The sequence below is a fragment of the Scardinius erythrophthalmus genome, assembly GCF_964197995.2.
Source record: "Scardinius erythrophthalmus genome assembly, chromosome: 4".
NCBI classification, from domain to species: Eukaryota; Metazoa; Chordata; class Actinopteri; order Cypriniformes; family Leuciscidae; genus Scardinius; species Scardinius erythrophthalmus.
In genome coordinates, this window is record NC_138224.1 from 8,452,319 (window position 1) to 8,478,133 (window position 25,815).

General features: G+C 36.0%; 2 protein-coding genes across 2 annotated transcripts in view; one reads left to right on the forward strand and one right to left on the reverse strand.

The window, feature by feature from the left end:
• Positions 1-25,815, forward strand: part of LOC308689887 (uncharacterized protein) — a 154,247-nt gene that overhangs the window by 79,605 nt on the left and 48,827 nt on the right. The gene's annotated exons all lie outside the window — the stretch shown is intronic.
• Positions 1,751-25,623, reverse strand: LOC308689045 (antigen WC1.1-like; the record flags this gene model as incomplete). Its single annotated transcript, XM_081362597.1, has 16 exons — positions 1,751-1,816; positions 5,219-5,365; positions 12,020-12,138; positions 18,512-18,556; positions 18,667-18,723; positions 19,258-19,347; positions 19,446-19,646; positions 19,765-20,079; positions 20,195-20,266; positions 20,416-20,718; positions 20,886-21,203; positions 21,280-21,603; positions 21,687-22,001; positions 22,120-22,431; positions 22,556-22,864; positions 25,542-25,623. 16 exons carry the CDS (start codon positions 25,621-25,623, stop codon positions 1,751-1,753), a joined length of 3,075 nt encoding a protein of 1,024 aa, XP_081218723.1.

A 25,815-nucleotide genomic window follows, 5' to 3' on the forward strand; every position in this document is an offset into this window, starting at 1 on the left:
CGTGAAATCATTTGCTTGGTTATTGATGCTTCTAAAGAATCTTTATTTGAATAAAACTGTTGTGGTATACTGATTAAAGACATTAAAATGGAATCAAACTTAATTAAATTATATATTAATACATATTTAATTATATGCTCAATGCTCATTGAACGTCTCAAATTTGTTAAATAAATGGAAAGAATCAATTACTCAGCTGTAATACTGTATATGTACACAGGATAAGAAGGTATTGACATATAATAAAAGAGATGCTGTACATAAAGGCACTGAAATCTAGCAGGCAAATGTTTTGGAAGGTCACTAAAAGTTAACTTAAATTTTTTCTTCTTTTTTTCTTATGTTTCTAAATTATAAATTAGAAACTAAATTAAAAACTAAATTATGTTCAAAAGGGGCTTACACAGTAGCCAAATATGTAGCGTGTTTTGTTGTTGTTTAGAAGGATGGTTATCTCAAGTCAAAGTAGCACAAACATCATAATAAAATTGTTGATTATGCCCAATATTATCAACATGCAAGATAATATTCATATCAATTCACATTAAGATTTTTTTAAATATATGAAACACTTGCCAAAAATCAAATTCTCAAATGTAAAATTAATCAATCATCCCTCTTCCACTCCTGTTCTCCCGACCTAGAGTTATTGATGTATTATTGGACTGTCGGTGCTTACAGGCAAAAATATTACAATGCTTACAATTACATTACAATGATTTCTGAAACTACTACTAGCGAGAAACATAATTGTGCCTGAAAAACTAGACAACGTAAATTAAAATGTGATGGTGTCTGGCACTGCACACTGTAAGTTGTGTGGTGCTATAAATAATCAAATCAAGCTAATATACTACAAACTCGATTCCAAAAAAGTTGGGACACTACAAATTGTGAGTAAAAAAGGAATGGAATCATTTACAAATCTCATAAACTTAGATTTTATTCACAATAGAATATAGATAACATATCAAATGTTGAAAGTGAGACATTTTGAAATGTCATGCCAAATATTGGCTCATTTTGGATTTCATGAGAGCTACACATTCCAAAAAAGTTGGGACAGAAAGAGGCCGGAAAAGTTAAAATGTACATATAAGGAACAGCTGGAGGACCAATTTGCAACTTATTAGGTCAATTGGCAACGTGATTGTGTATAAAAAGAGCCTCTCAGAGTGGCAGTGTCTCTCAGAAGTCAAGATGGGCAGAGGATCACCAATTCCCCCAATGCTGTGGCGAAAAATAGTGGAGCAATATCAGAAAGGAGTTTCTCAGAGAAAAACTGCAAAGAGTTTGAAGTTTTCATCATCTACAGTGCATAATATCATCCAAAGATTCAGAGAATCTGGAACAATCTCTGCACGTAAGGGTCAAGGCCGGAAAACCATACTGGATGCCCCGTGATCTTCGGGCCCTTAGATGGCACTGCATCACATACAGGAATGCTACTGTAATGGAAATCACAACATGGGCTCAGGAATACTTCCAGAAAACATTGCTGGTGAACACAATCCATTCGCCGTTGCTGGCTAAAACTCTCAAGGTCAAAAAAGAAGCCATATCTAAACAGGATCCAGAAGCGCAGGCGTTTTCTCTAGGCCAAGGCTCATTTAAAATGGACTGTGGCAAAGTGGAAAACTGTTCTGTGGTCAGACGAATCAAAATTTGAAGTTCTTTTTAGAAAACTGGGACGCCATGTCATCCAGACTAAAGAGGACAAGGACAACCCAAGTTGTTATCAGCGCTCAGTTCAGAAGCCTGCATCTCTGATGGCATGGGGTTGCATGAGTTCATGTGGCATGGGCAGCTTACACATCTGGAAAGGCACCATCAATGCTGAAAGGTATATCCAAGTTGTAGAACAACATATGCTCCCATCCAGACGTCGTCTCTTTGAGGGAAGACCTTGCATTTTCCAACATGACAATGCCAGACCACATACTGCATCAATTACAATATTATGGCTGCATAGAAGAAGGATCCGGGTACTGAAATGGCCAGCCTGCAGTCCAGATCTTTCACCCATAGAAAACATATGGTGCATCATAAAGAGGAAGATGCGGCAAAGAAGACCTAAGACAGTTGAGCAACTAGAAGCCTGTATTAGACAAGATTGGGACAACATTCCTATTCCTAAACTTGAGCAACTTGTCTCCTCAGTCCCCAGACGTTTGCAGACTGTTATAAAAAGAAGAGGGGATGCCACACAGCGGTAAACATGGCCTTGTCCCAACTTTTTTGAGATGTGTTGATGCCATGAAATTTAAAATCCAAGGAGAACTCCGGTCAATTTTAACATTGAGCTCATTTTTTTGTACATTTGGAGTGCTGTCAATACAGAGAACAACGACAAAAATCGGTGTTGCCTACACCGTGTTATCCTCTTTTTAAAATTTGCACCCTGTTGACTTCAATGGGGCAAGTATTAAACCTGCTTTTAGCCTCTTAACATCCTTGATGTGTCATTACAAGTGCACAGAAAATGTGAGTGATTCGTTCTGAGTGAACACGAGTGAATCTGACTGCAGTAGATGTGAAAGATATGTATAAAAATGATGTTAATTAAGCCAGCGCAAATACCTGTGTTTACATCCTGTTTTTGGTTGAAGTCCAAAGTAGTCGATTGCCGAGTTCACACGCATAGGTTTAGTTACCTATGATCACGCGCGTGAACTCGGCAATCGACTACTTTGAACGTCAACCGAAAACAGGATGTAAACACAGGTATTTGCGCTGGCTTAAATAACATCATTTTTATACATATCTTTCAAAGAATATTTCTTTCTCTCAACTGTGAAATAACAGGTGAAGCACTGCCAACCACACAAACTACAGGCTCAACTGATACAGTATTCACATGTTGTGGTCATTTAAAAAGAAAAGGACAATAGAAATTTGCCTGTTGATTAATAGGTGTTGTAGTTGAGTTTTCTTATGTCAGAGAATTAGTATTCATTGAGTGAAATCATCCAGCATCAATTCAGTCAGTATGCAAATAATATGGTATACCATGGTAATTGCACTCCTAACTTTTTAAAGCTGGTATTCTGAGTGTTTTCTGGTGTGTCCATTAAGTAATAATGCAATCATGGTAATTACACAAACGGCTGTGTACTGTTAACTTTGATTTGCACATGAAGACAGTGCTTCTGCCCCAGAGCTCGGTCAGAGTGATAGAACAAAGATTAAGTATTCTTGTAGCATGCTGATACCAGTACATTAATTATGGTTTAGAAATGTAGACTCCTATTATTTCTGAGAGGTAGTATTTTTATTTAATTTAACTTGCCAGTGCTGGCATGTGTGTATATACTTGAATTCTTCGAATAGTTATCTTGTTGAAGTGCATTTCTATGGATCGTTTGGTGGTTGTTTTGTACTATGGGTTTGTGATCTTGAATAACTTTATACACAATTTGCATATATTGTGTAATGGCTTCTAAAAATTGTACAACTGTTTTGATTAGCACTCAACTTCCTGAGATGATTTCTTGTGGAGCTATTGATGAACTGCTTCTCAGTGATTTTTTGTCATATTTGCACCAGACAACTAAAACGATCGCTATGTATGTTGTTATGATGTGTACAGTTTGTGATAATTTTTGTAAAAAAAAAAAAAAAAAAAAAAAAATGCAGTAAATATTTGAAATATAATTTTACTGGATGTTTCAAATGTATTTTAATTAAATAAATTCTGAATTGTTAAAGTGTATTTTACAATGTGTTGTATATTGAAGTTGCTTTATTTGTAGCTTAGAGTGTAAACTAAAAAAAAAAAATCGACAGATGTTACATCATTTTGCAACCAGTAGTGGCCTTTGCTCTGTTTCACTCGTTTCACTTGAACGGGCCTGGCAACAGAAGGGGCCTCTGCTTGAGCTCGAAAAACATAATTCTGCGCACACACCAGGGAAAGAAATTAAAGCAGGCTTGGAGCAAAAATGCCACCAAAATTAATAGAAATGTCCCCAAAATTCAAGATATGGGGACAAAAATGTCCCCAAAATTCAAAAGTTCTTGTTTTTAATATTTATAACAGGATATAATTAAGCAATACCACACAATCCAGTGTGCTGTTTTCCCGAATATGATTGCAAATGTGATAGGCCTATTAATTTTATATAACAGTTCAATAAACAAGAAGTTAATATTAGATTAATTATATTTTAGAATATTTTCTCAGAATATTGTCGATTTTTGCTCAATTTCACCATGAAAATAGTTCCAAAAAATCCACAGTATAGCCATTGCGTGTCTCAGAGCAACACATTTCATTACTGAATGAATCTGAGTTTTTGAACAAATTGGTCTAATGAACGATTCATAGACTCGCTCATAAAAACACTTGTTTTGTCCCTGAATGAATCAGTTTTGAACAAATCATTTGAATGAATGATTCAATGACTCACTTGTTAAGTCCGAAATGTGTGAGTAGGTACTACATTTGAATTTGAATTAACTTCAAAACCTTTAAAATAGTACATTCTATAGTATGCATATGGGTAGTATAAATGAAATTTGCAATTAATACATCCACCATGTTGTTTCTGTTATATGACCTACTGTAGTAGAGTCATTAAAGTAATTGCAGTCGCATTGCACACAATGTTTTTTGTCCGTCTTTTTTGTTTCTTTGAAACGGGCCTCTAAATTGCAAATGTAGAAAGTGGTCCATTAAGAATGATACTGTATCTTCAGAGAGAAGATGGAAGAAGCTCTGTATGCTGCGCTGTAGCATTTTTCAGACAATTTACTTAATGGCGTCACACTGTTCAGATGTAATTAGGCTTTCTCTGATATTTAATAATTAATGACACAGACAGAGTGGGAAAGGGAAAGAGAGCATGAGAAAGAAAGACCTCAAGCCAATTAAGGAGATGAAAGGTAAGATGTTTGTCAAAGCGCCTCATACTTGATCAGTTTAAAGTGAAAAATGCTTCGACAATATGATGATACAGCCATATTGTGTTTATGGATTTACTATATTTTTTATGTACTATATATACAATTCTAAACATTTAATGGCTGTGAAGGAGACGTTGTGAACAATTCATGTTCAGATACATGTGTTTGACCCACATCAAGGCCCCATTTAACAAGAGACCAGAGCCAAATGGCTAAAAGAGAAGATAGAAGCACCAGTCAAATTATGCACGTATTGAAGAGTACAACACACAAAAGGAGATGCTGCTGAAAGAGGCAATGCTTTCTATCTTACCTTTGAGTCTCGGACTGCTGAAAGGTGCTTCATCAAAAGCCTGGTGCACCTAAGAAAACCTTGATCTGGCTGACAGACAACTGCCATTTCCTTCATCTCTGTGGATATCAAAGAGTCGTCTGCCTCATCGGTCTGCATCCATTCGGTCTGTTGGAGAAAGAGAAGGTTGAACAATTGGTCCTAATGTTGAGCTTACATCTTTGTTTCTGTGAAGACCCTACGTTCCCAAGACAAGTTTATTTAACACATTTAGGCTGTTGATCGGCCCATTAAAATAGAAGGAATGGCATAAAATCAGCCGGTCATTATCGCAAATAAACCCTGACAGAGCGAGCAAGTGGGGTTTATTATGTTATGCGAAAATGTTCTTGATTACACTGTTAAATGGATTTGAGCTTAAAATATTTTTATACAAGAAGAAAATGGCATGAGATTGACCACCTGGGTCAAATTTTAGCATCATTATACAACAATTTAAACACAGAATGCCACAACTGACCAATCACAATCAAGTATCCCATTTTACATTCTAAGAAAAGACAGTAAAAAAGGGTCCAATATGAAGACATTTTCCAAACTGATTTTCACAGGTATTTTGAAATGTCCATAAACTTTATGTCCTTGCAGAGAATGACCAACCCCTTTTCTGTAATGAAGTTTTTCTTAGTGTAATAATTCATGATAATCCAGTGTTTTGTATCTTTTGTTACAAGACGCCATCAGATTGTGCATTATTTGGTTCCGACTGTATATGTTTTACTATCATTTTGAGCTCATTACTTGTATAACAGAGCCCACATAATGCAAGATTTTAGCTCAAAGAACATCCTAAGCTACAGTACAAAATGTAAGAAATCTCAGGTTTCATTTTTTCCTCTATAATACAATGCCTCTCTTCCAGCAGGTTTGGAAAGGTGGTCACATGATATATCAGATTTTTTCTACAAACTGATTAAAAAAAAAAAAAAAAAAAACTTACAAAAACATCTCCATTAACTGCTAGACCTCTCCAGACTGAAAATAGCATAATACCGGTCTGCTAAAAAAATTACAAAAAAACAACAACAATGACCGGAAAACAATTAATGTTGCATTCGGAACAGCATGCTAACATTCTACTATTTTTGCTATAGAAAGCTATGGTAAAAGTAGTAAGAGTATATACTAGTATGTGATTGCAAATTCAGTATAAGTCTCCATCAATTATTCTAACAGCAATCAAGAATAAAGTATTACAGGAAGAGTTTCAGGGCACTGCCATTACAATGCACCCTTGGCTCCCATTATAGGAATGATTGGACATCTGAGTGGAAAAAAGCCTGCATGCTGTTTGCATCTTGTAAAATCTACAGTGCTTTTTAGTCTCCTAAGATAGAGGCTGCAGGGCCAGCGTGTGTGAATGTGTTCACCTTGTCAGTTTAATAGTTGAACTGTCACTCAACAACGCAACAAGGGTCCATTTGTATCCCCTTAGGCTGACGTCTGACATGTTCTCCATTCTAGCCATTTCTGAAAACTAATGCAAGATGTAGCTGATGATTGTGAACTACTTGTGCCTTGTTGTTGTCTGAGAAACTGGTTTAGAGTGAGAGTGAAAGTGTTAAAAGAATTTTCATCATAAGATATATTAGAGAAGGATATTATATCATAGAATTTATTAGTATGTTTACCTAGATTTTATTATTATATTATCCGTTTTTATTGTAATTAAGTTTAGTTTTTGTTTCTATTTCTTTTTAGCTTTAATTTATTTTTATTAAAATTTCAGTTTGAGCGATTTCAAACATTTATTTTAAGGCATTTGATTTTTTATTTATTTAACTTTTTCATCTAATATTTAGCTCATGTTATACTTTATTTCAGCTTTATTTCAATTACCAAAAATGATTTTTTTAATAATTGTAGTTAACAATAACAACACTGAAGTGGACCCCATTAACCTTCGATTTATGGACAAAAACACTTCAGCAAACATTCTTCAAAATATCTTCTTTTGTGTTCAACAGAAGAAAATCAGTCAACAATTCACTGGAAAAAAAAAATGGTTTCAACGTAAAAAGTAAGTGTTCCTGCTGCCTTAAATTCTTAAGTTTAGTCAACTTGAAATGTGAAGTTGTACTAAGTGACAACTTGGATATTTGAGTTGACTAAACTTAAAATATTAAGGCAGCGCAAACACTTACTTTTAACATGAGTGTGATTAAATTTTTTAGGTAAACTATCCCTTTAAACTCAATATAACAACGTTGTTTAGGAGAGAGTCACATATAATAGTTGAACTATATCATCAGTCTGAACGGTTTGATTAGTTCCCTTAAACACAGAGTGATGACGACTGAAAATCTTTAATTGCTTTTAAAATGAGACATGTACTGTGTTTAGGTAGCACTAAAATACAACCAAGACCTATTTAAATGAGTATCGGGCCTGTAATTATGCTTCTATTGCATCTAATAACACATCAGGTGGTGGTAGTCAGCTGCACTGTTTGGTGTATGATGAGGACTTCTCACCAATGTCCTTAATACTGAGGTCAAAATAAAGAAAACTTTCTAATGTGCATGTCTGAACAATCTGTTTGTCAGACTGTACATTTTCAGAGCAAGAAAGAACAGCTTCAGTCCTAATTGGTATTTGAGCAGGTCACAAAGACCTCGCACAAACTTCAACTGCAACGTTTTGTCTCATATGGTTTGAGTTTCTATGCTTGTTGTCATATTACTCCAATTTGCATTTATCCTTTTCACTTTCACACTTAAACTTGTAGCCTAGCTCGTTTTTGTTGAGTGAAGTAATCCCTGCACAGGATTTGAGCGGACAGCATTTTAGCTCAGCCGAAAACCTATCCTGTGTTGAATCTGTCACCCTGTCTTTGATTTTGCATTAGCGCTGTCCTGATCGGTGTGAGCCAGAGGTTATTCTGTGATATATGAGTGTTGTCATGTTGAGGGGACGTAGTGGACAGGGAGCTCATCTCTCATTATGAGGGTCGTTACAGTCACCCTGTAATGCTTCACATATATTGTGGTTCATGTATCAATCATAGCTGCGAGCTGCAGATGATTTTAATGCTGAAAACGTGTGGATGGAATAATAAGCGGAAAGATAGGTAGCAATGCTCTACTCATAACACTCCCAGAGAAAATGTGAACACAATGCTTCCATATGCATGTGACTCAAACACCGCATGTCACCTTCTGTAATCATCAGCCAAGAGCTGTCATGTCATTTGAAGGTTTAATTATTAGAGGGCATCACACTTCTGCTTCGTATATTTCACACATTCTGGTTGAGTATTCACTGTCTGTCAACGTGCCTTATCTGGCTGCTTGCCTGCACTGACATTCTCCGTAAAAAATGCATTGAATTCCTCAGGATAAACTGCACATCCTATCTATACGCTTCAATCTATATTTTCAAAACATATGCTCACATAAGCATGAAATAACTAAATAACAGGCATGAAAATACTATACATTCTGCCAAATAACAGTTTAAAGCAGATACAAAGTTTTATACATAATGTCAGTATATTATACAGTATATATATATATATATATATATATATATATATATATATATATATATATATATATATATATATATATATATATATATATATATATATATATCCACACACACACACACACACATACAGTAGCACAGTATAAGTGATATCTTCAGCCTTTATTCAAATATTATTAAAATTGGTTAAAGATTTTGTAATATTGCAGTTGTGCTTGTGCTTAAATTGTTTTATTCATAATAATGCAATAAAACATGCCAAATTGATTGTGCTATAGCACATTTTTGGCCTGGCTGTCACACAAAGAAATTATGCACAACACATGCACAAAACTTATTGAGTAATGCCAAGGAAGGAGAACTGCTGCAATCAAAAACAAGGGGATATATACAAAATATTACCGTAATAACTTATACTGTAATTATACTGTAATCGATGCATGCAAATGTTTGCATAGTTAAATAAAACCCGTATTCCATAAGATGTAGTTTGCCTTGCTTTTTTGCCAAATCATTTTGTCAGATAAATACTTTAACAAAGTCCAGTGTTTTGTTCTTCCCAATATAACATACTCATCATATTTTGATGGTTTAATCAAACTTCTAGGGTCATTAAAAACAAATATCCCAAATATCTCCTATGGACATTACTTTGCCATATACACATATACGTAATCTATTTTATACTGAACATACAGTATATATAATATATTGAATATATACAAGCTAATTTTACAAATAAAGACGTATTTTTTTCCATTTAATACTTGTTTTTTTACTTTACTTTAGTATTATTTTTCACTACAGGTTTTACCACTATAGTGATTGCTCAGAGAATCTGCTGTTTGTTGTAAACAACTTAATCCATTACCGTCTTTATTTCTTGAAACTCTGGCAGGAGCTCTTGCACACATAAAATGCAGCGCCTACTTTCCAAGCCACTGACAGAGGAGCCGGAGGTGGATGTGTATTGATATGAGGAACCAGAAATAGCCATTTTGCCCCTTGGATCAGAGAGCAGAAATCATCTTTCATTAGCGCTCTCTTGGCTGATGTCCTTTGACACACAAACGCACACATACAAACTCATGAATAAACAAGACGGATTCATTTGTGTGTGTGTGCATGGAGGGGGAAAACAGTTCAAATAGGGATCCAGTGCAAACAAAGGTCGTGATCAAATATACTGTATAATGGAATCATCATCTAGCTATTTGAAAATGATCGACATATTAAAATGCAAACTTTTTAAAATCCGTTTTCATAACACTGGCACTAAGGCACATTTTAGAGCAACACCTTGTTCAGATCTTAAATAGTTTGTGTAGATTGGGGCAATAGGTTTAATGTTGAAATATTCAATATTTTTTCTTATCCCTGCATAATATGCAAAGACATCTACAGTATAAGTAGCCATTTGTAGGCTGATTAAAAAAGGGTAAACTGTGGCTCAGTGTTTGTTTGAGCATCCCAACTAGCCTTTATTTTTTATTACATTTAGTGACACACTTCATTTTTAATGATGTTCTAGTAAAGCAGGTAGATTTTTCAAGACATCTCCAAATTGATTTAGCATGTGCCCTATCCAGGCTACTTCTCCGGGATTTGTGAAGGCATCCACCGTATGTGTTATGACAGCATCCCTATCACTTACAGAGCTCCAGCTCTAATTCCCCAGAATTATACATTTGACTTTGACTCGCAATCACTTCAAGTCGGCAGCACTAAAACCGTTTTTGAATCCAAACACGTTGCATTCATTCAGTCAGTATAGTCTTGGATTTAAGCATGGTTGTCTATTCCCGTTACTTAGTCTAATCTGAGAATGCTAGGTCGTAAATTGCAAGCAAGAACAAAGAAACGTGATGGTGAATTTTAATGATGACATTCATTATGTAATCGATGAAGAGTAAGCCATCATGGTAAATACAGCCCAATGTTTCTCTCCTGCTGTCTGCACACACTGTCCTGCTGTCAGAGGCACATAAATGGGCTATTTGTAATACTAAATGGTAGGGGTTTAACGATACCCTCATGTCACGATTCGATACATATCACGATACTGATTACTAAACTCACCATGCGATATTATTGTGATACTCCAAGACATATGATAAAAGGTTAATAAAAGATTAAAATGCTAAATTTGTGGGTGTACATGAATAGGCTTGGACTTGGTGCTGATAACCTAATGCACAGGACAATGTTGACACCAAAATAAAAATATTCATGATTCTTTAGCTGAAAATACAGAATTATTTTAGACAAATGTGCTTGCACTCTGTCACAGACTAGATGTATTTAAAATAATATAGGCCACTTTTTACTGGTAACATAAGACATTTGGAATTATCAGGACCCACAGATATTCCCCCATTGCATTATTATAGATTATATTCAACATTATACATAGTAGTTTAATGTACTGACACTAAAACTCTGAAAACATGATTTTTTTTCTCACAGTAATTTAAAATTTTGGTGAATTATACACAATACATATTGTCACTATCCACAATATATATTGTTGCATTTATGTATTGCGATGTACAGTATTGTGATATGATATATTGTTACACCCCTACTAAATGGGATGGATGGATGGATGGATGGATACAGAATGACAGACAGACAGATTCTAATAAAAAAAAAAAAAACACATGTAATAAATATTACAATCTTTTTTTTTTTTTCGCATGTCAATTGCCCAGTGGCGCTCAGTAGCTAAGCTGTGACCATAGGCAATGGTATTTCTATGAATGAATGTTCGGACGCCCACTCCACACATCATGAGTCATTGACTGGGACTTGATGTTCTCAGAGTCAGTGTGGGAGCAGCCAACTGTGCACAGTTAGATCACTGTTTGCGAGACATAACCCAAGTTAGCTCTCACAGACATGCACACCAAAACACACACACACCCCATTAGACAGATGTACCAGAATTTGAAAAAGCTAAAAACGATGCTTGAAATTAAAGTAGCATTTATTCTTGATTACATATTCATTACATATGTAACTGTATATATATATATATATATATATATATATATATATATATATATATATATATATATATATATTCCATAGCCTCCTTTCTCATCCATCGGTGCATGTGACCCATTGCAACAACACTACAGGTCATCACTTTACCTGCTCTGCAAACTCCTAATTTTGTCTCTAATCTCATCTAAATAAAAAAGCTGGTGATTATGGGGCCTTGAAGTATTTAGCAAATATATTTAGCATAATATGCCCTAAAGTGAGACTGCTAACCATCTGGCACATAATCATCAGGCTTTTAACAGCATGCAAAACATCTGTGGTCAGAGTTTGATGTCCATTACGGGAAGGCAAAGCTCTACTATTGGCTTGAGTGGTGACAGGCTGGGAATCTGAGAATAAGGACCATCAAGGGGGAGGTAGATTGATGCCCTCATGGTCAGGCTAAAGCTGTTTGATACTGTCGGCTAGACACAGGTCCCATCTCAATTTGGTGAGCAGCGGAGATAAGCCTGCCAGTGGCGTGTGCTGAGCCGGTCCATCCGTAGGTGCCAAATAGAACGATAAGAAGGCCAGTGTGAGCTGGAGGGTTACAGGGATATCTTGCCTGCACTGTAAATTTTAGTAAATGGTAGCAATGTGCAAAACAACCTTCCAATATAAGACGGCACAACAAACTCCATTTCCAACTCATACAAACATAGACACACAATTAAGTCTCTCTGCAAATCACTCTGAACTTTGAAATGTCATAAAATGAACAGCTGTTTATAAATCCTCCATCCATCCATCTATTACTTCATTACAGGCTGGGAAGTTTAATGGAATGTTTAAGCCGCGGGGTGTAAAGATAGTTTTGGAGATGCTTATTGTGGATTTGGCCTCCTGCGTCTCTATGGAAACCCCCGTCTGCTTCTGCAGTCTCTGTAAGAATTTAATAGGTATACCTGCGTTCCCAGGGTGACCAGACGGCAGACGAAGCTGGTGTCAGTCACAGCTGTTCTTTGAGAACACATGATTTATTGCCGGAGCGCACTCATGATTTAATTGCTTGTGAGTAACACTTCACATTACAATATCATCCAGCTGAATTGCATTGAATAGACCATCACTGATGTTGTAATAATTTGAGCACAATATCTGTATTGCTCTGGTCTATTGACCTAAATAGAGCAACAATGCCATAGTTGTGAACTTCTTTGGCTGTTTTATAGGACAGAAATTGGAGGAACGTGTATAATTCAATATTCATTTTTTAATAAAATGAAGTTTTACTTATACTGCATGATGAAGGATGGATAGAGAGAAAATGGGATTTAGACATCACAATCACACATTTGTTAGTTTTGATATGCTCAGTCAGTCACATGTTTCCACCTTGTGATCAAAACATGAATTGCAGCTGATATTGTGCTGATGTAACTTCATCTATAGACACTTTCAAGCATACAGTACCAGTCAAAAGTTTGGAAAATAAAATCTGTTTTTAATGTTTTGAAGGAAGTCTCTTATGCTCATCAAGCCTGAATTTATTTGATCAAAAATACAGAAAAAATTTAATATTGTGAAATATTTTTGAGATTTAAAATAATAGTTTTCTATTTTAATATACTTTAAAATATCATTTATTTCTGTGATGCAAAGCTGAATTTTCAGCATCATTACTCCAGTCTTCAGTGTCACATGATCCTTTAGAAATAATTCAAGTGTGTTGATTTGATACTCAGTTATTATCAAATGATCAAAATTATTTTCTGGAACTTGTTATCCTTTTTTCATGATTCATTGATGAATAAAAAGCTTAAAAAGAACAGCATTTATTCAAAATTGAGATCTTTTCTAACACTATAAATCTTTACTATCACTTTTTATTAATTTAACACATCCTTGCTTAAAATTTTTATTAATTTCTTTCAAAAAAGAAAGAGAAAAATATCTGTCCCCACAAACGGTAGTGTATAGCCTATTATTACAAACGTTTTTTTTTTTTTTTTTTACTTTTAATTCATCAAAGAATCCTGGAAAAAAAAGGTATCACAGGTTATAAAAAAAAAAAAAATATTAAGCAGCACAACTTTTTCCAACATTAATAATAAATCAGCATATTAGAATGATTTCTGAAGGATCATGTAACACTGAAGATTGGAGTAATGATACTGTAAATTCAGCTTTGCATCAAAGAAATAAATTATATTTTAAAGCATATTCAAAAAAAAAGTTGCATTATTTTAAATTGTAATAATATTTCATAATATTACTGTTTTTTCTGTATTTTTTATCAAATAAATGCAGGCTTGATGAGCATAAGACACATTATTTATTTATTTGTTTATTGTTTTTAAAACCACATTTTTGACCAGTACTGTATAATACTTATTTTATGTTCATTAAAAAATAAATTAAGGTAAGATAAGATGGGGGAGTAAATGAAGCATTAATTATTAACAGAACACAAGTAGGCCTACAATAATACAACATTCATTATGTGATAATTAAGACAGGCAACTAAATGTTGCAGTTCAACAGCTTAAAACTGAAATCAGAGTAAAAGCAGCATCAATTGAACGGCTTTAACAAACATGGCAGTTATGACAAAATTAATAAGATCTCAAACCTGTAAGATCCAACTGTATTCATATCTGGAGCACTTTTCTTCAGAGACAATACTTGCGCTGAAACAGAGCAACAAAGGCAGTTATAACCACTATAGTCACAAAACACAAACATAATTTAGCATGATAAACAAACTCTCAAATCTTAGGCTAGGAAAGTCCTACCCTCATTCTTGTTTACTCTGTTGTAAAGAGCAAAACACTAACACATTTTTTAACGTATACCTTGCTTATGAAACTAACTAATGAAACTGTCAGAACAGTAATTACTTGAGTACACGGTCATTTTGCCCCGTCAACACTTAAATGTTTTTGTATTTAGACAGGATATAACTTACATTTTCTTGTATTGAGCATATATGATATTATAAGTCGTACGAATATTTGTATCTTCCTAAACAGCGAAGAGTTACTACTTTCTGTCGTCCTCGTCTGCAAACTTAACTCGACCAATCAAATACGCCACATGCGTTTCAGCAATTAAAGGGACCGCAGTCATTTTGATCAAAACCATACACTCGTTAAAAATGAACTATATATTTTCTTAGTTCAAATAAATTCTATTAAAAGTTTGCTGCGTCTGTATTGTATTGTATTGTATATTAAATGTAACGAATTATTAATTATTATTATTATTGTGAATATGCTATTGCTAATTCAGACTCAATGTCAGGGTGCAAATGCTATGCCCCTTACCCTATTGATCGTAATTTGTGAAACTTGCGGGGAAATATGTTATCATTATCATTATATGAAAAATATGATAATGGAAACTCAATCATGGACACACAAAAAATGTTTTAATCAATATCATTACATTTTAAATATTACAATTGAAGGAATACATTTACATCATGTACTGCAATATCGTTGTATTGCCAGAAGATGGCAGTAAAGAAAAGAATATACTCGTTATTTTAGTCTTTAGTTTTTTAAGGGGATCTTCTTTAGGAAATTATGCCTAGACCTCAACACACATTGTGTATTTATACTGTAATATCCCAATTTACTATTTACTGCACTGCAATTACAAATGACAGAACATGATCAGGATAGAGGTATTAATTTCATAGTTGATACTCGATACAGAGGAAAAGCTCTTACATTTCATCTTTTTTGTTGTTGTTGTTGTTAGTCTAAATTATGCAATCATATAGGTTTATGGTTTAAGCAATAGGCCATTGTATGACTAACTTTGTTGATATAATTCAATTAGTTTTTAGTCGGGGCACTATGCACAACCACATATTGTAATTAAATAAATAAATACATTTTAATGATGACAGTTGGAATTTAGGCTATTGGATGTGACGTAGCTATTAATACTACACAAAGCTCAACATTATTCTCTTTATTTTTGGTTCGTTGGTCACTTATTTCCACGACAACTGCATAAATTAGCCGCACTACATTGTGACCATACAGTCCTTTCCTCCAGGACCACGGACAGCGACTGCTACAATTCAACTACAATGTACAGCGGATTCCGGGAGGAAACACTCGCTATTGGAAGGTACTCAAAATACGACAGAATCAGGGCCGGCCCGAGGCATAAGCGAACTAAGCGGCTGCTTGGGGCCCCCTCGCCACCAGGGGGCCCCCCAAGCGAGTTTTTTTTTTTTTTTTTACTTATTAATTAACTTAAACAAAAGACATAAATGAATGAATGGATTAATAATTCAAGACAAGAAAATTCTGATTTCAGTACTGCCTACAACTGGTGCTGTGACTGCCAGTGTTTGAGTCATGCGCATAACCTCGCGTGCACAGACAATTCGTGCGCAAAGTCACGGTAATGATAAGCCATGTCACAAAAATTTGATTTGATAAATGATTTATCCTTTAAGTTTAATGATATTCAGAACAGAACAAGGATAAAAAATAACTATAAACAAGCCAAAACGAATTAATTTAAAGCGAAAGTGAAAGCGGCGTTGGGCTCACGTATCTCTCTCATTAGAATCAAAATGTTTCAACATTCGCGATGGATTTGGATGGCAAACTATTCTTTATTATAGGCTTATTTGTACTTCACCCACATTCCAATATCGAAGAAAAAAATAATTGTGCTTGAAATCCAATCGAGGGGAAAAATTATTCTCTTCACATGCGCAAAAATGTGCTTGGAAACATCACAGTGGGGGGTGCTTAGGCTGCGCAGCGCTGAATGGTACGAATTAGGCTACTACTGACTATTTAAACAGAGCAGTGTAATTTGTATATGTTAGGTTGACTATTTTTTTATTATATTTTATTACGGCTATAACGAACAGGCTGCGATATCATTGCAATGGTATGTTGTGTGTCTGTGTGTGTGTGTGTGTGTGTGTGTGTGTGTGAGGCGCGGACGCGATCGAACAGTGGAAACATAAAAACATACTCCGTCATGTTCATACAAGACATCATTCAAACTGCAAAGTGTTGCAAAAATGTTAGAGGATATTTTGCAAATTATTATTTTTTATATGTTTTGTGACAATTTGTTTTCAGAAGTTTCAAAGAGTTAGTAAAAGAGTAAAGAAGAAGTTAAAACATTTTTAAGTATATCTATTTTTTATTAAGTATTTATTTTGTATTAATACATAACCTCATTGTATTAATTTATAATGTAACATTATAGAGTGACATTGTGTCAATAATCGTCAAGCACAGGTGACTCCGCGTGTTTGGAGGGGGCCCCCAAATCAAATTCTGCTTAGGGCCCCCAAAAGGCTCGGGCCGGCACTGGACAGAATTAATAGAATTAATATAATGATATTTCATAAACTTTCGAGACATGAAATCGAGACAGGGAGTTTTTTTTTTTTTTTTTTTTTTTTTTTGCATTTCTCCAGGTTATGTAAAAAGATTTAGGCAATATTTAAAACATGTTGATCATACACTCCTGGGTAAAAAATGGCCAAACACTAAGCTATTAATTGTCTTAACCACAAATCATTAGTCAGGAAATTAGCACAAAATTAAGCAAATGCATTACTGAAAGAGCCATTGCTGTCTCAGAAAAAAAAAAACCATCAACGACAGAAGTTTTTTGGCAGAATATGGGAAGTGGTGATGCTCCAGAGGCGTTGTCTTCTGAAATCTGGTGAGAAATATAATAATAAATGCATCTCTACCACAGTGAAGCACGGAGGAAGAGACTGTGTCATTGTGTGGGGAGCCTTTTTTGCTGCTGGTATTGGTGAGCTGTTTTACTTCGAAAAGTAATTAATGCTTTGAAGTACAGGAGAATATTGCAGAATGGCTTGTTTCCCACAAATGAAAAGTTGTTATCTAAAGAGGAATGATCGGATGTTATTTTTCAACAAGACAATAATCCTGCCAAAATTGCAAAGACATCCAAGAAGTGGCTTGGGAACAAGTCCCTCAGGCCTGGTCAGAGTCCAGATTTGAACCCTATAGTGAATATTTGGTCTCAAATTAAACTCAAATGAACTTGATGACATTTCTCACCTACTCATGAACTGTTCGAAGCCATTAACATTGAATGGAACAACACAGACTCTTCCTATAATAAGCTGTCTGCAAGCTGGGGAAGACTATTTCGATGCAAAGTTACTTTTATCTACATTATTTGTGCAGTTCTTGCTAATTTCCTGACCAGTGATTTGTGATTAAAATTGTTAAAACCATTAAAAGACCACTTAATATTTTGCCATTTTTGGCTTATACCTTTTTTTCTTTCTTTCCAGGAGAGTGTATATTACCTGACATAAAAAAGCACCAGGAAGCAAATAATAATAATACAATTATTATAAGAAACAAACAGTAGAAGCAGAAATTGTAGGCAGTTCACACACAGTCTTTCAGTTAATTTGGCTCCTCTTCAACATTCTCTGTTAAAAAAGAAATAAAATTAATCTCTGTAAATTTTGCAATATCATCCGAATTTACAGTCTAGACATGCTGACAGCCAATGAAAATAAGTAAGATAGTGAACAAATTATTCCTTTTAGATGAAGTTGGTTGCCGGAGGTGACCATTATAAGACGCATCTGATTGAAACCCCCTCAGACTCTTCCCTTACTGCTCCAACATTTCGTTCACAAGAGATAACATCATAATTCTTCAGCGTTTACTCTAAAGATGTACAGCAGATGTAAATATTTGTCATATCAAAACAAACAATGAAAAACTAGACTGTAAAAATCACCTTCTCTCATGGTTGTGGCATCATCATAGGTCTCATTCGTGCTATCTGTGTCAAAATACAGAGATAACATCACTGTCTCTAAACAAGCACTAAGTGATATCTGCTCTCCTACTTCATATTTATTTTGAAGAAATAATTTATGGAAAATTTCTCACAATTGAGTATATCAGTGGTTGCATCATAGTCCTCTGGAGCCTCTTTATTCATTCCGTCTGCATCAATTAAAAATAAAGCATACCAATAAGTCATACACTCAGAAAAGTCAGTTAAATCCGGGCACAATATACGGTGTTAAAATCAGTAAAAAATAACAGAAAATTACCAGTACCTTTTCCGTTTTCCTAAAAAATATATATATATATATTTTTTTTTTACATTTTTCTTACAGTGTAGAACCAGTCTAACCAAAAAGTTGTTAAATGTTAAACTGCATTCAGAAACTGAGTTCAGAAACGCTGACATGGACGTCTCTCCTCACACTAACACCTGTGCGCGCTCTCACTGACTGCAGTACAAGCACAGCGCTGTGGTTTTCACAGCTGAATTCAGTGGTTAACGGCAGGAAGTCTAACAGGATTAACATTTCTTAACTTTAACTGTCAAAAAGACCTGTAGAATCATTAAACATCAGGATGGCAAAATAAAATAAAATTAACAAATACTTTCATCGCTTTGACTATTCACATCTACAGTATAAATTGTTTTGTCATTATTATTAATAATGGTGATCATTTTAGCAGACTCACCCTTCTGAGTGATGAGACTGTGTCTGGGCCTGTAATGAATCTCCTCATAAACGGCCTCAGTCGTCGTCCTGTGTCTCCTCTTAGAGAGAGCTGTGAGTGTAGACAGACAAACCTGCTGTCAGTTCACAACACATGACTGATCACACACTGAATAACACACAATATGACAGTCTCTGGATCTCTCCTACCTCTCCTCATCACTCTGTTCTGCTGAATCAGTATAAGCAGTGGCACTAAGAGCAGTAAGAGCAAAACTCCCAGTACAACCACAAGCACAGAGAGAGACACTGGAGGAGTTTGTGGAGGAGTGACTGATGTTGAGCGCACTGTCTGAGAAACTGGAGGAGAAGCTGATGTTGTTGTGGCAGGAGTAGTGGACACTGACAAATCTGGCAAAACAGACAGAAAAACATCATGCAAGTTCACAAAGTATTTGCAAAGTATTAGTTTTAGCATTAAACTTATGTAAAATAATTTGACTAATATTGGTCAGTGTTTTACAGTGACCTGCACAGGTGAGTCCAGCGTGCTCTTTGTGGGAGCAGTCAGTGTGGTTCTTCAGGGAGAGAGGACAGTCCCACAGGTGAATCTCATTCCCTCTGCACTCGACTCTGTTCATCCACACAACACCTTCACCAGCACCAAAGACTGAATTCCCATCAGCCCTCAGTGCTGCTCCACAACCCAGCTGCCTGCAGACCACCTGAGCATCGCTGATGTCCCACAGATCAGCACAGACTGAACCCCACACAGCGTTATGATACACCTCCAGCCTCCCAGAGCACCGGCCCAAACCTCCACTCAGTCTGAGAGGAACATGATCTAAAATGTACGTATCATACCAGATAGATAATTCACAAGTATACATCTGTTCAAAGATAAAGCAATTAGGCAAGCATATATTATTGCTCTCATTAACAGAACATAACCTACTCACTTGAACACTGTCTCTGGTGAGGAGATGCTGAACATGTCAGATGACTCTGAGGAGACTCATCACTCTGTTTCTCTGAGATTACAAAGTGAAATTCAACAATACTCCAATTTAGATGAAAACTAAAATAACTTTAACAACGTATGATTATAGTTTACTGTAAAATAAACACTCTAAAATAAACAAAAATTCATCATGATTAAATCATTAAAATTAAGACTTACCAAAGCAAGTGAAATTGGCCACCTCATTATCATAACAGTTGTTCTGGCCCCAGGGTAAAGATGGACACTGCCACAATGTTTTGTCATATTTTCTACATTTAAGATGATCTAACCAATTAGGAGCAGATCTCAGACCCACTGAATAACTGGGTTCACTGCCAGATCTTCCACAGTTCAGCTCTTGACAGATCAGACTCGCTGTGTCTCTGTCCATCTGGTTTACACACACATTACCCCAGGATCCATTGTAGAAAACCTCCACATTCCCTTCACAGCCCTCAGTTAACCTGATCTCTTTAAACTCTAGATAAAAGATGTTAAATTCAATTCAGTTATTTTTATTTTTGTAAATTAACTAAAAAACTATTTGATTCCAAATACTACATTAAAATTATTTTCTTGTTGTATATTGAAAGTAGCAGCTGCTGGTCAATTTCTTGCAATGATTCCTAAAATGTTTGAGACTTTACCTGAGCACACAACTCCTACATCCTCCTTGTGTTGACAGTCATGTTTCCCCCAGCCTGGAGAAGAGCAGTTCCACAGGGACGTCTCATTCCCCTCACACTCCACCTCATCCAGCCATATGGGTCCAGAACCAGGACCAAACCAGGCTGGTACCTGCTGGTTACTGAGGGCCACTCCACACTGCAGCTGTCTGCACACCACATGGGCATCTTTAATATCCCAGGAGTCATCACACACTGTCCCCCATGAGCTGCTGTGAAAAACCTCCAGCCTCCCTGCACAGTCTCCCCCAGAACCCACCAGCCTGATGGACCCGCGACCTGATATTCAGAGAGAGAAAAACACATTATTGATCACTAACAACTGAAGAATCTGCCCAGATGTTGTTGTTCTCACCAAGGCAGGTGATTGACAGCTGTTGTGTGGAGCTGCAGTTGAGAGTTTGTGGAGAGCTGCAGTTCCCCAGATGAGCTTCACTCCCAGAGCACTGGAAGCCCGTCACACACTCATGACTGTGTTCAGGACTGGATGAAGAGGAGCTGGAGAAGTTCAGCACAGAGCCACAGCCCAGCTGTCTGCAGACCACAGAGGATTCAGTGAGACTCCAGGAGTCCAGCAGAACTCTCCTCCAGACCTGATGGATGGAAACTTCCAGCTCCCCCTCACACTGTCTCTCTCCAGACAACCGCACCAGACCATCATGAACAGCCAGAGAGGAACCTGATGGAAATATCTGGCATTTTAATCAAGATATTGCAAGGTATTTTATGCATTTAATTTATTTTTCAATAAAACCCTCTCACCAGAGCAGACGACTCCAACATCTCGACTATGAGAACATTCAGCTCGACTCCATGAAGAGACGGAACATTCTGAGAGTTTTGTTTCATTCCCGTCACAATCAAACACATCAGCCCAGATTTCACCACTTCCCTCTCCAAACCAGTCTGATCCCACAACAGACACAGCAATCCCACAATTCAGCTGTCTACAGAGGACACTGGCAGCTCTCATATCCCAGCATGCATCACACACTGTGCCCCACTTACTGAAGTACTGACGTTCAACTCGACCAGAACAAGAGTCTGAGCCGTTTACCAGTCTGAGATCAGTGTAACCTGCACAAAATGTATTGAAACAAAACAAAAGTTTAAGGACACTTACTGCTCTTTAGAAAAGAGATTTAATCTCTTTATGTTTGCAATACATGTAAAGAGAGGTCAAATATTACTTAACCAGAGCATATTACTCCTACAGCATTGTCATGGGAACAGTGTGTATTTGAAGAGTTGGATGTAGGACAGAACACAAAGTGTGATTCATTTCCTCTGCACTGAATCTCTTGTGTCCACATCTGAGCGTCCCCTTTGCCAAAAGCATCTTCTCCCAGCACCTGTACAGGAGCCCCACAGTCCAGCTCTCTACACACAACCTCTGCATCCTGCTGGTCAAAGGCAGTGTCACACACTGGAACCCACGTCTTTACTTTAAGTATCTCTAATCTCCCAGCGCACAGATGAGATCCATTAATGAGTCTGGGAAGGCGACCTGTGTGTTTAAATTATATAAATAAACAACATTATAACTTTTTCAAAATTAAGATAAGGAAATTAATTCTGTTCAGTTTCTTTTGGTAACAAAACATTTACAGTAGGAAGACTGGACATCTTACCTAAGCAAATGACTCCAGCATCTTCATCATGACCACAGTTATTTACACCCCATCGTGTTGATTTACACTTCTTCAATGTTGACTCTGATCCAGTACACTTCACTTCATCCATCCATACTGGACCTGATCCTTGTCCAAAGTGAGCATCACCAACTGCACGTAATGCTCTATCACAGTTCATCTCTCTACACACCACTCCAGCATCAGTCATATCCCAGCCATCATCACACACTGTTCCCCACTGACCTCTATGAAGAACCTCCACTCTACCAGCACAAGGACTGTTATCACCAACCAACCTCACGTTGCCTGTACACACGAGTCGTTTATCTATGAAAGTCCATTCATTTATAAATTATGCTGCTTTTTTGCAGTTCACTTAAATAGTCCTGTGGTGTGAAAATCGTTTTGCATTTTACTCAATATGAAGTCATAAAAACTGCATGTATACAGTGTAATATTAAAACACATCAAACCACAAGGACATTTAATGCAATTACAGAAAAAGAAAAAATAATCAGTGAAAATCTAATTAATTGCTTCCATGAGCAAATTCTTTAAAATAAAATAAATCAATATCAATAAGCGAATATAAACAATAATCTATATAAATGAAACTAAGAGAAATTAAATATTACAAAACTTATTGATAGGACACAGGAAGATCCTTGTGTTAAATATAAAACTACTTTCATTTAATATGTTGAAAGGAACTGTTTGGCCCTTTAATTCAAGGTAAAATACCTGCACTGGTGAATGTGACGACTGTGGACATCAGAAAGATTGTCAGACAGCTCTTCATCTTCCTCTTCCTCTGCTCTGCACTTCAGAACTAACTTTTCATCAGCTCTCTTTACAATTCTGGAGAAAAAGAGATTCTTGTCTGCTCTGGTGAGAAAGATAAAGGAAGAGAGAGGGGAGGGGCTTCTGACGACCACCAATCACACTCAGAGTTAAACTTCAAGAGAACAGAGACAAGACAAATCAGCCAATAAATCTCCATATATATCAAGAGAATGTTTCTGTTGATGAACGGGACTCCTCCTCCACCTTACAGACACTTTACTGAGGAGACCCACACATGATAAAGTGCTGATAAGGTCACCCAGCTGTCATGAGAGTGAATGTGGGAAACACTTCAGTGTACATACAGCGCCAGAGTCTGACACCTGCAGAGAAGAGATACAAGCACTGATAACTAACTGCTGACCACAAACACTGAGAAGACATGAGACATACAGTATCAAAGTACTATTCCAGAATAACAGTATACAATATTTCGTTAAATTTTATTTAACTTTTGCATTTTGTGAAATAAAATGTGTTACAACATTCCCCAATTTCACAATAACAATAATAATAATAATGGCATAATATCCATGCACATAGTCCATATGATTTTAATGGCTAAACAGAAAACATTAAAATAAATTAAAAACAATAAAATTGGACAGAAATATACAACAAATGTATGCATGCTGGGTATGACTGATTGTCAAAAAACCCTCTGCAGGACATAAAGTGAACAACATGCTCTTCTGCTCAGTTCAGAGAGTCATTACATTCTTTTGAGGGAAAGATCCTTGATCACAGCTGCTGTTTGTAAACTTATTTCCCAAAGTACATTCCAACGTTCTTTAGCAAAATATACTGTATATGTTCACCATCAGTGGGTCTACATTCAATAGGAATATTATATTTTTATAAGTTGCTGTGAAATGTTAAAGACAAGTTAAAAGTTAAAGCAGTGGAAGTTAAATGAAGCAACTGAAATCATAACAATTATACAAAGGGATTGAATGTTGTGTGATTTTTTTTTTTCTTTTTTTTCTTTTCCTTTTTGTTCTCTCAAACTGTCATGTCTACATCATATAAATGTTTTAGTGCAATGGGACCACAAAAACGTAAACTTTTTTTTTTTTTTTTTTTACTTCTGGAAAGAGAAGTTTAAACTAAGCATTTTATCCTGACAAACACTGATTACATGCAATTGATTTAGTACATTTCAATACAAAATATTACATGTGGTAACAGTGTATGGTGGATAGCAGCTAAAACGTATGCAGTGCCTGGCGCAGCGCATGTTTCGCAGTTATCATTTTTACGTCCTGCACCACAGTGTTTAAATAGCAAATGCATTTGCGCCCAACTGAATTTTGAGGCAACTGAAATAGACTGCACAATATATTTTTTGTTATTTAAAGAGCGCGTTAGTAGGCCAATGTACATTATACTATATCGGTCCACAACACGTCCACTATGCTTATTACACACAAAGGGATGCGCAGCAGCACACAAACATGACAAATATTAAAAATAAAAGGATTACAGTGTAAAAGATTAATATTGTGTACATAAAGATATAGTGGAATCCGGCTTGATGGTCCTGTAGATGGTCTGCTCGTGCGTATAACCTCGCTAAATTCCGTCATGTAAATACTGTAGCAATCCGCCATGGTGCGAGCACAGTTGGCTTTTAAAGGGAATGGGAGATGAGACTCTGGTTGGTTTATTTCACGTTACGCCCAAAACACACCCATTACTCATTAAGAGAACAGTGACAACTGTTTTATGCCGCGCGCACCGACCATTTTTCCCATCGTTAAACTAGCAAAAGTGGATTCAGACACGCCTTAAGTGAACTTGTGCCTTGTGCTTTAGACCATGCGCTTAGATCGTTAAAATAGGGCCCTTAAACTTTGCAGAAAACGTAAAACTTTGAAAGGATTTGAGGCAGTGGGTGTGGTTTCAGTTATAAAGTCCCTCCCTGTTTTCCTGGCTCCTCCCCCACATCGTCATAGTCTGTTATTATAAAACAAAAGCAAAATAATTTCAATATATGCTTTAAAAAGTATTATAAATGAACACATCAATATTGCCAATCAAGTTAAATGAGCTATCATAATCACAGATATCGATATTATAAAGCGATTATAAAAAATTAAACGTAAATTCAGTGTAAGGTAAAAAGGTGTCAGTAACGTACCAAACATGTCACTCATATATTCCCTGAAATTCTTCACATCATCATACGCCTCCTGAACACCCTCTGATATAAATGTGTCCATTATTAATTACATTTGTAATTTAATAATAAACATAAGTTTATTTGCCTCAATAATTTGAAGACAAACAAACAAACAAACAAAAAATAATTTGAGAGAGTAATTTGAATCCCACACCTGCTTTTTCATTGGAGAATTGTCGTACAATGATGACATCATCATAGTTTTCTGGCAAGTCAAAATTGACAAATAGAC